This window comes from Phoxinus phoxinus, assembly GCF_949152265.1.
Source record: "Phoxinus phoxinus genome assembly, chromosome: 9".
Classification (NCBI taxonomy): domain Eukaryota; kingdom Metazoa; phylum Chordata; class Actinopteri; order Cypriniformes; family Leuciscidae; genus Phoxinus; species Phoxinus phoxinus.
Window position 1 is genome coordinate 29,991,025 of NC_136884.1, and position 12,537 is coordinate 30,003,561.

Genomic DNA, 12,537 nt, shown 5'->3' on the forward strand with positions numbered 1-12,537 from the left:
TCTGTCACGAATGACGGGGCAAAGGCATCCTTATCAAAGACGTCAGGATTCAGGGCCAGATCCGATGCAGTAAAACCCAGCCGCCAGGTTAGATACTGTTGCCGCCAGGGGTAGTGTTGCTGCCTCCAGGGAGGGGACGTCATAGATGGTCATATGCTGGCCTGGATGGTTTTTCATCCACAGGTCTGCAGCTGTGTTGACGTAGTGTTTGAGTGGACCCAACACACTTCGATCCAGAGGCTGGAGGCGGTGGGAACAGTGAGGTGGGAAGGACAACATCACAATCCCGTGTGCCCTGCAGAAGTCTATTGCTGCTCCTGAAATGTGGGAGTGGTGGTTGTCCAGCAACAGAAGCAGCATAGACTCCTTGGACTAGTCTATTCTAGAGAATATGAAGAACGGGGGACAGGGTTGCCCTGCGCGTTATATCCTTCGCTGTGAATTTTTGGCGGTCCAGGACCTTCTGTAAATTGCTGAAGAAGAAGTTCACATTGTTTTTGTTGAAGCTGGTTGCGCGCTGCATGCTGGTGGCTTTGGGGCGGCGGATGGACAGGGAGTGGCACGCTGGAGAAATGATGTGAGCCAGTCCTTCCCTGCCATCTCCTCCTTCTCCCAGGAGGCAGGGCATTTGCAGTTAAAAGTTGCTCCAGGTTGGTATGCAAGCCTGCGTACCTGAGCTCATGGAACATTTAAAAACATTTTTATAATGAAACAGGACATTTTTGTAACTTATCTTGGTCATCACTGTGTGTGTGTGTTTTGTATTCATATTTAACTGTATATAGTTCTGTATTTATTGGTGTTCATGTGTGAATGTAGGATGTAGTTTAATTTTGTGTTTCCCTGTTTTCTTCACACTGACCTCTTTAGGGCTCAAACCGAAGTAAATGGCAGCTGCTCTTTTAAGATAGGCCTGCAGCTTGCCCTCCTGCTCTGGGTTGAACACCCTATTATTCGGGTTCAAGTAGCCTGGGGGCATAACTTGCTGTAGGGATGTCTCAGCTCTCCTATTCACGTAGCGTGACAGGGTGAGGCCATGTTTTTCTGCTGCACACCTAATGCTGACCTCCCTAGACACTATATCTTAATAGGCCCTTTCATATACCTCTGGCTCAACCTCTCCTTGTAGTTTTTCTCCGTATTCTTGGCATTTTCTGTAGGCTCATATGATTAAATAACTATTAAACATCGAAAACACATCTTATGCATTACAAATGTTTTCATTATTTATTGCAAAACACTTTTTTATTCAATGCTTAAACACATAGTGTGACCACATTAACAGCGATTGAAACGTTTCAACAGTCCCGACAGCGCCTCCTGCCAGTTAATGTAATTGTGATGTACTTCACAGAGACACGAAGAGTGAAGATCCAAGCACAGCTTTATTTGACAGTAGCCAAGAATCGTAGTCAATACAGGAGACAAAGGGTCAAAACACACGTAAACCATCCGAATACAAACACTAACTCGGGAAAACAGGGAAATCCAGGAAACTGAAGGTCCAGAAGTGCAGTGGTAACATATACTACATAAAACCTCGCAATGAATGACAGAGTGAACCAGGCTTTATAGACAGAACAAACAAGGCTAATAAGCAACAGCTGAAGACAATGAGTGATGATGAAACAGGGCAGAGGATTATGGGTAGTGTAGTCCATGACAGAGTAACAATAGTCTTTGGTGGAGAGCGCACTGGTGGACAAGCAGCACTTCAGCTGGAGACTGGGACAGTAATGAAGAGAAAATAAGAGACTCTATAACAGAAGTCAGCAACATATGGATTGGTAATCGCTGGCACGTGAGTAAAAGAGAGAGAGGTGTATGTTTTTCATTCAGATAAAGTTCCTCGTACCTGAATACAGATCTATAGTTTGAGGTAATCATTCCTCATAGTAACACAGCTTGTTTTATTAAAGGGGTGGTAAAATGCCCTTTTCACAAGATATAAAATAAATCTCTGATGTCCCCAGAATGTACATTTCCTGAAGGAAATGTGAAGTGGTGCTTGCAGTGGCAAAACTGGCCACTCGGTTGCTAGAGTGTTGTAAATTATTGCATTTCGAGCCAACAACCATGTTCTACGATGTTCTGGTGCTGAGATATGGCTTATTCATGTTGTTCAGGTGGTTGCTAGGGTTATCTGGATGGTTGCTATGGTGTTGCTAGGCAGTTGCTATGGTGTTGCTAGGTGGTTGCTAGGGTATTCTGGGTGGTTGCTAGGATAACATGGGTGGTTGCTAGGGCGTTGCTATGCAGTTGCTAGGGTGTTATGGGTGGTTGCTATGGTGTTGCTAGGTGGTTGCTAGGGTGTTTCTAATGGGTTGCTAAGGTGTTCTGGGTGGTTGCTAGGGTATTCGGGGTGGTTGTCAGGGCGTTGGTAGGTGGTTATTAGGGTGTTCTGCAGGGTTGCTAGGTGATTCTAAGTGGTTGCTAGGGTATTCTAGGTGGTTGCTAGGGTGTTGCTAGGCGTTGATGATAAATAAAATGAAGCTCATATCTTGCTTTCTTTGACGTGAACTCAGTGATGTGAAGTTATGTTGCCGAGTGTGAATGGAAGTTTTAACGGATAGCGATCCAATCGGAGTGATTAACTCAGAAACTTAAAAATGGCACTTCATGACAACAAAGTTCAAGTCAAGTCAAGTCAAGTATGCTTTATTGTCAGTTCTTCCACATGTATAGTTCATACATACAGAGAATTGAAATTGCTTTACTCTCGATCCCATGGTGCATACAGATAACACAATAAAGCCTAAAATCTAGATCAATATAAAAATATAAAATACAACTATACAATAAGTAATAAAAGAAGCAGCGCAAGGCACATGGCAGGTAGAGTGCAAACCATGCATTGAAGTAAAAAAATAACAACCATACAGTGTAGATTAAGTGCGAAGAAAGCTTATTCTGTATGATTTAAAGTGCCAAAAGGGCTCCAAGAGCAGTTATTTTAAACTGACTGATGAGGTAGTAGGATGACGTCAGTTCTATGCTGAATGAGGTAGTGAGCAGACCCATGCTGCACGAGTGACTGGTGCATGTCATCATCATCGTACGTTAGTGGGAGGGGGGGTGGGTGGGCTCTTGTGGATGTGGAGCCTGGGCGGAAAAGTGAAGGGAGGTAAGTTCGGGAGCGAGTTTAGCTTCCTGACAGCCTGATGTATGAAGCTGTCCTTCAGCCTGCTGGTCCTGGCCCGGAGACTCCGCAATCTCCTCCCTGATGGCAGCAGACTGAAGAAGCTGTATAACGGGTGAGTGGGGTAGGTTGCCAACCCCTTCTCTCTAACATCTCCCTGTTGCTGGTTTATCATGCAGCTCAAAGCATTATGGGTAGAGTCTCTCTACAGTCTGTTCTCATTCATCAACACAGTTTCACTGATGATCGATAACCAACAGTAAACCCAGGATAGAGCGGCTGAGTGAATGTGGTCTGGACTGTGTGGATGAGGCTCATTGTGTCAGAGACGCTGTAGAAGGACAGAGTTCCTGTGCTGTGATCCACATACACTCCTATTCTCCTGTTGATGGACTTTACTGGGAGAACAGTCTTTATATTATTATTGTGTGTGAATGAGTAACTGGAGGAAGAGCAGAACAAACTCCAGGACTGATCATTACGTCCAAACAAACACTCATCACCCGATCCCTTCCTCCTGATGCTCTTATATGACACTGATATACACACACCACCAAACACACCATCACCACTCCACTCAATCTCCCAGTAACAGCGTCCACACACACTCTCTCTACACAACACCTGACGCACATCATCAAATCTGTCTGGATGATCAGGATACGGCTGAACTGTGCCAGTGTCAGTAATCACTCTGTTCTCCTCAGACAGTCGGAGACGTTTATTCACTGTGTTCGGATCCAGAGTGAACTGATGAGAATCTGATGGAGAGAAAACACATCAGAATCAGGAATTATGAATCTGATCTTTTATTATAGCTGAACTCAATATATCTGCAGTGTCTCAGTGCAGTTTACCAGATATCCTGTGCAAATCATCACATGATCAACTCTAAAACTCTTCTGTCATGTTTTCTTTCTCCTTCTACAGGAAGAACATGAAGACACTCAGTGAGTTTCTCTGCTTGTTTTCTCAGTGACTTACATTGTAGGAAGTCGTTCCTGGTTCTGGGAACAATGTTGGTGAAAGTGACTGTGGAAATCAACAGACATGAAGAGAGTTATTATCATGTCGAGAGAAAACGATCCTAAGACATTTCTAACATTTTAACATTCAAAATCTTTAACGACCCCCCCATCATCATCCTCATCAAACACACTAGCAGACACATTTCATTTAGTAAGTCATTCAATTAAGTTTTTAGTAGTTGCAACAACAAATGAAGACAATTAGCAACATGCAATTTCTGAAACTGATGAACAAATTATAATCTGTCAATGTAAACTATCAATTAATCAGAGAAATAACCTCATGTTATTAACCCTAAAACTGGCAATGTGATCTGGGTGTAACAGTTTTTGTCGTCTGTTTTGAGGCGTAAGAATGACTTTTTCATCAAATCCTTTTATCATTTATCACAGCCTGGTCTGTCTTGAGCTGGTCACATGATTTGTTTAAAAAAATGTGTGATTAATTAGTCAGCCTGACCTAAATTCAACATGGCTGCCAGTGGTGCAGGACATTCAGATTTTGAGATAAGTAAATATATATTTAACTTACTTTTCTTTTGAAAAAATAATACTAACACTGCTAACATTAATTATGAACATTGTCTTAAGGTGCTGTAAAAGAAAATTGATCAAAATGTTGTTCATGTTGTTATTTAGCACGTTTTGAAATATTTGTTAACTTACACCTGAGTCACATTGCCACGTTTGGGTATAAAAAGGGATTAACCCTACTTTTGACTATCTTTGTGTTCTGAATTTTTTTTACAAATTATAAAATGTACAGGTGAAAAATGCAAGAAAAATGGATTTATTTGCTGCAAATAAAAAACAACAACAATATTTCAAACCTGTCATCCCCCTTTTCTGAGAATATATGTAATATTGCACTATCCAAATTTAAATGGTTGTAATTCAAGAATGCTTTAGGAGCTGTACCAAAAATGGCCACTGGGTGTTTTTTGTAACACATTAATTTATTTTTAGTCTCGATACAGTCTCAGACCTTTCCGACGATATGTGTTTTGTCAAGATTAGAAAAGTGTTTTATTATAAAGTAGTTAAAATAAATTTTGTAATAAGAAATCTGACACCACCCACTAGGTAAGGAACTCGTTAAAATAATTTTAAGTACCATTTTTATGGTAACACAAGGTCTGATTTCAAAACGGTTTTCACCGGCTGAATCTTGAGTTTTATACCCTAAACAGGCAATGTGATCTGAGAGTCACAACTCATAAACTCATAACATTTTTCAAAAATTCTTTTGGATATGATTTACATAAGTCCAGATGATATAAAAAATGACATGCAATTATTTGTTGCTTATCATTTTCTACTCTTGCCTGTTTAAGGGTTAAACAAATGTATCCATTTTATACCTTAAAATGTGTAACTACAACATGCAACGGTTCACAGGGGCAGATTTGTCTTTGCAACAGCAGCTCTGCTTTTATTTTAAATGTATGGAAATACGACAGGAACCACTTAAAATCTATTAATGTGAATATCAAATAATCAAATAATTCATGTATTATTGTATGTATTTTTACCCCAAACATTCATTAATTTAAGAAGAGCAATAATATAACCAAATCAAATATATCCGGCATGATTTTCGTGAAAGTCATCAGTTGAAAATGAATCTGAAAATATCAGATATGAAGCTCTAATAAGAAATGTGTCTGTCATTTCGTCAAGCAGTTTCTGGATGTTCAGTCTCAGGAACTCCTTTAATTTTTCTTTTAGTTCATTAAAACTAACTAACTTTAACTTTTCAACCAGAGTGTTCTCAACATCATTTGCCATCTTGTTGATTCTGTCTTTTACTGTATTATTGGAAAGAGGTTTAAGTTTGGAAGCCACATGCGGGTTTGAGCAGAGTTTCCCCGATGGTGTGCGGCTTTTTTGATTGGGCAATGCGGAGAGCGCACTCGAATGATGCAATCGTTGCCTGTCTATTCTCCTCATTTCCAGCTCTAGTGAAAGCATCTCTGATGTTCTGGGGCCTGTTGGATATAACAAGTTATGTTTTCCTCAGGAAGAGTTCTCTGGGTTTACCAGCCGTCAGTGGGTGTTTGCTGCTCTGAGGCCTCCTCAATTTGCAGGGCTTCACGCTTTCACTCGCTAGTCTCTCACTACACATCTATTATAATAGAAATATATCTCAATTCTAATATAACTTAATATAACACAGATTACACACTTAATTCTCACCTTGTCCATTGCTTCAATGCTTCAAGATAACTGTCCAAATAAATCCTTGTTTTCTTTTTAGCGCTTTGCCATATTTGCTTTTGCCGCCGCGTTTTTTTACATTTTATTTTAAAGCTGCGTCTGTCTATTCCCACCCTCGCGATAGATCATTTGCGATGTTAAGGAAATTGCTACACTTTTAATTTATAAACTATTATTTAACTATTCTAAATTAAATAATTTATCGTGCTGTTCTAAAAATGAATACAAAATCCTCCAACCTAGAGTGAGCTTGGCGACCCCTCGTAAATCTTTAGTGACCCCGGGTTGGGAACCACTTCTACATGATATGAGATGATGGGGATGATTTCTGAGAGCTGGTGAGTCTCCAGGACTTTACCTCTGTCTGAGATCTTCTTCTCTTTGCAGAAATCCTCCAGTTTGTCTCTCAGCTGACGGACAGATTCTCTCACGCCATCAAAAGAGGAGAGAGAACTGAAGGGATTGTCATTTACGTCTGTAGATTCAGGAGGAGCTGAGAGAGACTGGAAACTCTACAGAAAACAGAAATCAAAGCTCATCACCTCCACACTTCATCAATAACCTGCACTACTGCCAGATCTGAGCGGCTATATAGTTATAAATAAGAGTTTAAATATTAGGGAAGTTTTGAGCTGTTGTTGTCTGGAAACTCAATATATCATTCAGAAAAAAAGTTTCCTCAGAGATTTCCAGAGCTGAACTGCATTTGTAAGCACGTCTCTTTCAACAGAAGAAGATCAGATGAGAGTCTGACTGATGATGATATAATAACCGAACACACAGATCAACACTTCAGTCGACGGCTCATTCTGCGGTCATGAAATGTTTCTCTGTGAGTCTCTTGCTCAAGTCCACTATGACCCTGTTCTTCTAGATCTGTGTTACCTGCAGGAACTGGATGTGATCCTGTGTGTGTGAAAGCTGCTCCAGCTCAGCGTCTCTCCTCCTCAGATCATTGATCTCCTGCTCCAGTCGCTCCAGTCGTCCTTCAGCTCGACTCACTGCAGTCTTTTCCTGATCTCTGATCCGCTGTGTCGCCTCAGAGCGGCTTCTCTCAATGAAGCGGATGAGCTCAGTGAAGATCCTCTCACTGTCCTCCACTGCTGTGTGTGCCGAGCGCTGTTACACACACATCACAATCACACAGTGTCTTCAGTGAGTCCTGACTGAGACTTCTCAAACTTCTCTTCTTCTCCAGACTCACCTTATGAGACGCCACAGCCTCTCTCAGCTGCTGAAGATCTTGCTCTCTCTGCTGGATCCTCTGCTGGAACGACCTCTGCGTCTCCTTCAGCTGGAGCTAAAGGACAAACCAATGACAGGAGAAACATCGGTAACGCTTGGTGAATAAAGGGGTAACAACCAGAAGAATAAAGCACAGCGCAACGGGACTATCTGCGCGTACACACACACACACACACACACACACATACCAAGACACACTCACACACACACACATGAGCCGAAATGCTCATCCACGGACCTTTTTCACTGAAAACTACCTTTTTAATGTTTGAAATGCATCTCTTTTTGTGGTTAAATGTATGTACATGTCATATTAGAAGTAGCTCTGAGGTGTGCAGGGTGAGAACCAAACTCTATATGCCCATAATTACAAACAATCCTATATCTCTGTGTTCCGGACTCGCAAAATTGTAGTTTGTGGTGTCTGTAGAATTGTAAAAACCCAACGGCGTCGAAACTCGACGACAAATCACAAAAAGACGCATTATTTCAGAAATACCATCTTTCTGAGAATAAATACTCAATGTTGGCACCACCATAAAATTAGGTAAGGAGGGTTGGACGATTCGAACAAAGGACGTCTTTCCCGCCTCCGTTGCTAAACACCGATTGGCCCATCCACAAAAGATAGGTATGACCCAGTCGCCCTTAAAGCGGTCATATAATGCCATTTTTGTACAAGCTAATATGATTATTTAGGGTCTAAATTAAAAGTTTGTAATATACTTTAATTAAAAATTCTCATTAGTATTGTAAGAAAACAGTAATTTTACCTGGTCAAAAACAGCTCTGTTTTCAGCACGCCGTTTTAGTGCATATGTCTTTAAATGATAATGAGCTGAGTTTTTTACACAACACACGTGGAGTGTTGCCTTGACAACAGTTGAGGCAATATTTTGAAGAATGGCAGCGGGAGTCTCTGAGGATAACATAATAACTATAACGCATTGTTCAGTATACACGTGGAATTATTAATTATATTGAGAACGTCGTAAAAACATGCCGTAATGTAACGTTACCCTGAGTGTAAAATTAAGTTAGCCTTTCATCGTGAAGCGTGCTAGCGATTTGCAAAGATTAATATAAGGATTAATATAAAGGTTAATAAAACGTTACTCACTTCTTCTGGAGGTTCAGCAGGAACACGAATAGTTGGTACAGATCCTTTTTTCAGGAGCAGCTTCTTAGCAAAACCAGCTTTATATTCATTGACCTTCATTTGTAAAGCAGTCTGGTGAAAAATGATTTGCGCAAACAAAAAAAACATTTGTCCTGGGGAATATTCCCTTCTAAAGCAAAACTCAGCCACTGCGTCTTCAGCGGTTCTGATCTAGGAACATTAAAATGACTGCTGTGTTCCTTATTGCACCCGAGAGCAGAACACCACAATCGCTGAGACGCCATTCTGCTCATAGACAGTGCTCCAGCGTATATCAACAATGACGCGCGGACTATGATTGACAGCTCGCGAGGGCGGGCGGGTCTGTGTTGAAACGCTGCTGTCAATCAACAATCGTGGGAGGGGCGTCGATTTTGTGACGTCACAAAATCGAACAGCTCAATTCGAGACAGGGTAAAACATATAAGGAGATAAGAAAAAAAAAAATGGATGGATTTTTATCATTTTATGATGGTTGTGTACAGGCACTGCCAACACACATTTCAGTGCAATCAACTTGTAAAAGTGCATGTACCATTATATGACCCCTTTAAAGACAAGCCTCCCCGTTATTCTTGGCACTCCACCAAAGAGAAGAATCTACTCATCATCACGAGAAAACTCCGTCAAGGAGCCTCTTCGTTTATTTTCTGAAAACTTCGTTTTCATCTTAGGCTTTTCTTTATTTCCATCTGAGTTCAGTCACCTTTCGGTAAAGTGTTACATTCGTGTTAGCTGCCGAAGTTGCGCTCCACCTGCGTCGGAAGGAACTCCGGAAAACTGCTAGAAGGACAATCTGAAATCAGCACACACACCTCTGAGAGCCAGATCAAAAGCAAGTATTTTATCTCACGATTGAAACTGCTGTTTAAAGGTTGTCTAGAATATTCCTGCGAATATTTTAATACATACTTGGGGTCTCTTTGGAAAGTAACTGAATTGAAAATTGTCACTCTATCTCTCTCTCTCTCTCTCACTCTCTCTCTCTCTCACTCGCTCCCTGATTCATTCTCTCATTCTTTCTCTCTCTCCTCTCATATTATTCATTATTTTGATTTATTTAGTTGGTACCGTATGTGTTTTGTTTCACTATATATGCATATTTACTCCGTGTGAAATTGTAGTTTTGTATTCTTTAGTCTGTTTTATTAAAATCCAATAATTGCATTTGAATTGAATCTGTTATTTGCTCACAAGCTCGAAAGTCAATGAGACGTAAGATCTAACGTTACCTAAGCTTTATTTTGTTACTATTTAAGTAATATAAACTGTCCACACATAGGAAATATTATTTGTCCTGATCAGAGAATTTTCCTTGGAAGTTTGTAAGAACGGTACTTTAATTGATATGGAATGAGGAAGTCTGATTTTCAGTTTGCAGGACAAACAAAAATGTCAGATAACTGAAACCAATTTGATAAAGGTTACTTGTACATTATTAAATATTCCCTTTATTGGGAAGGTTAATATCTGTAGATAACGAGCAAATCATACTCATAGACTCATGAATATCCATTCCATTTGAACTAATTATTCCCAGAGACTCGTTGTTGCTACACCATATAAACTTCCCTCGTCCACTTCACAAAGTGGAACGCACTTCAAAATGGCGACAGAGATTCACAGAGAAGGAAGTTAGCGGGTGTGTATCTAAAAGTGAGTTTAACGCAGCCTAGTTTACCCCCCTTGGAGTTGTTATGGATTTATTTTATGCTATGTTAATGTCCCTTTTGAAGACTGAAACTTTTGGACCCTATTGACTTTCAATATATGGACAGTCCTTAAAATACCTTCTTTTGTCTTCGTCAGAAAAAATAAAGTCATACCAGTTTGAAATAACTTGAATGAGAATTGAACTTGAAAACGATGAATGTTCAGTTTTTTGGGTAAGCTACTGGTTTAAAGGGGTCCTATTATGCTTTTTTCCATGTTCATCTTTCTTTGGTGTTGTTTAGTGTTTATGTTTGAGGATGAAAAAGTCCCTCCAGAAGGAGTTATTCTCTATATCAGTGTCACTGTTTCTGAACTCTCTGAAACATTATTAAACATGTGACTCCTAACACCTCTCAAACTTGCATTGCTGGTTTTTCCAGCGGCGTTCGCCCTACTACAAGTTTGTTTACCATCGAAATGACTTTGAAGCTGTTATATTAAGGTACAATTCTTGCATAGTGTGCCTTTAAGGGATAAAATGATTGACTACAGGGGGACTTTAAGCATATCGTTGTCTTGTAAACGTACCCTAAACCAGAGTTCAGACAGAGGGTGAAAACAGACATTAAATGATGTAAATGTTTTCTAGTATAACCCCATTAACAAAACTAAGAGCCAGTAAATGATAATAATGGGACGTCTGTAAGTTCATACCTGATTCTCTGTCCTCTGCGCTGCCGCTGATACAGTGTCGTGGTTTTTATGTTCATCCATCACACACAGCAAACATATACACTTCTGATCAGTGCGGCAGAAAACCTCGAGGATCTTGTCGTGTTTCTGGCAGATCATCTCCTGCAGTCGTCCAGTGGCATCAGTCAGATTGTGTCTCTTTCCTTTAAACCAACTCTCATGTTGTTCAAGGTGATTCTGGCAGTAAGAGTTCAGACACACCAGACAGGACTTGACGGCTTTGTGTTTTCTTCCAGTACAGACGTCACACTGCACATCTCCAGCTCCAGCGTAACACTCAGCAGCAAGTTTAGTCTTCTTCAGTTTCTCCACCACTTCAGCCAGAAGTGTGTTTTTAGCTAAAGCAGGTCTTGGCCTGAAGGTCTGTCTGCACTGAGGGCAGCTGTAGACTCTCTTCTCATCCTCCTGATCCCAGCAGTCTGTAATACAGATCTTACAGTAACTGTGTCCACAGTGGATAGTCACTGGATCCTTCAGGAGATCCAGACACACTGAACACATGAACTCATCCTGAGATATTCTGGCTTCTGCCATTTTATTGCATGAAGACAGAGACACAAACACACAACAGCTCAACTACACTTCAAGCTCACTTTCCCTGAACTCATGTGATTCCTGTTTCCTGGTTCTGTGTTTGAGTGTCGTGTGCAGAACAGGCGTGTCTGTAAATCAGTGACGAGGCGTGATGGTAAGAACAGTCACTGGTGTCAAAAAGTGCAATGCTTTTTATTGCCAGTCTTTTGTGATCCAGCATTCCCAAAATTGTGAGAAAGGAATAACAAAAAGCTCTCTCTCTCTCTCTCTCTCTGTGTGTATATATATATATATATATCAAAAGCAAGTATTTTATCTCACGATTGAAACTGCTGTTTAAAGGTTGTCTAGAATATTCCTGCGAATATTTTAATACATACTTGGGGTCTCTTTGGAAAGTAACTGAATTGAAAATTGTCACTCTATCTCTCTCTCTCTCTCTCACTCTCTCTCTCTCTCACTCGCTCCCTGATTCATTCTCTCATTCTTTCTCTCTCTCCTCTCATATTATTCATTATTTTGATTTATTTAGTTGGTACCGTATGTGTTTTGTTTCACTATATATGCATATTTACTCCGTGTGAAATTGTAGTTTTGTATTCTTTAGTCTGTTTTATTAAAATCCAATAATTGCATTTGAATTGAATCTGTTATTTGCTCACAAGCTCGAAAGTCAATGAGACGTAAGATCTAACGTTACCTAAGCTTTATTTTGTTACTATTTAAGTAATATAAACTGTCCACACATAGGAAATATTATTTGTCCTGATCAGAGAATTTTCCTTGGAAGTTTGTAAGAACGGTACTTT

General features: G+C 40.3%; 2 protein-coding genes across 2 annotated transcripts in view; both read right to left on the minus strand.

Moving 5' to 3' along the window:
• The window catches only part of LOC307004279 (uncharacterized protein), a 72,468-nt gene that overhangs the window by 19,878 nt on the left and 40,053 nt on the right, over positions 1-12,537 (minus strand). The gene's annotated exons all lie outside the window — the stretch shown is intronic.
• On the minus strand, positions 1,367-11,826 carry LOC307004273 (tripartite motif-containing protein 16-like). The gene is made up of 6 exons (XM_079623367.1): positions 11,156-11,826; positions 7,589-7,684; positions 7,270-7,503; positions 6,743-6,896; positions 4,124-4,171; positions 1,367-3,900 (listed from the first exon to the last, which is right to left on the minus strand). The coding sequence occupies exons 1-6, from the start codon at positions 11,726-11,728 to the stop codon at positions 3,365-3,367; spliced, it is 1,641 nt and encodes a 546-aa protein (XP_079479493.1). The 5' UTR covers positions 11,729-11,826; the 3' UTR covers positions 1,367-3,364.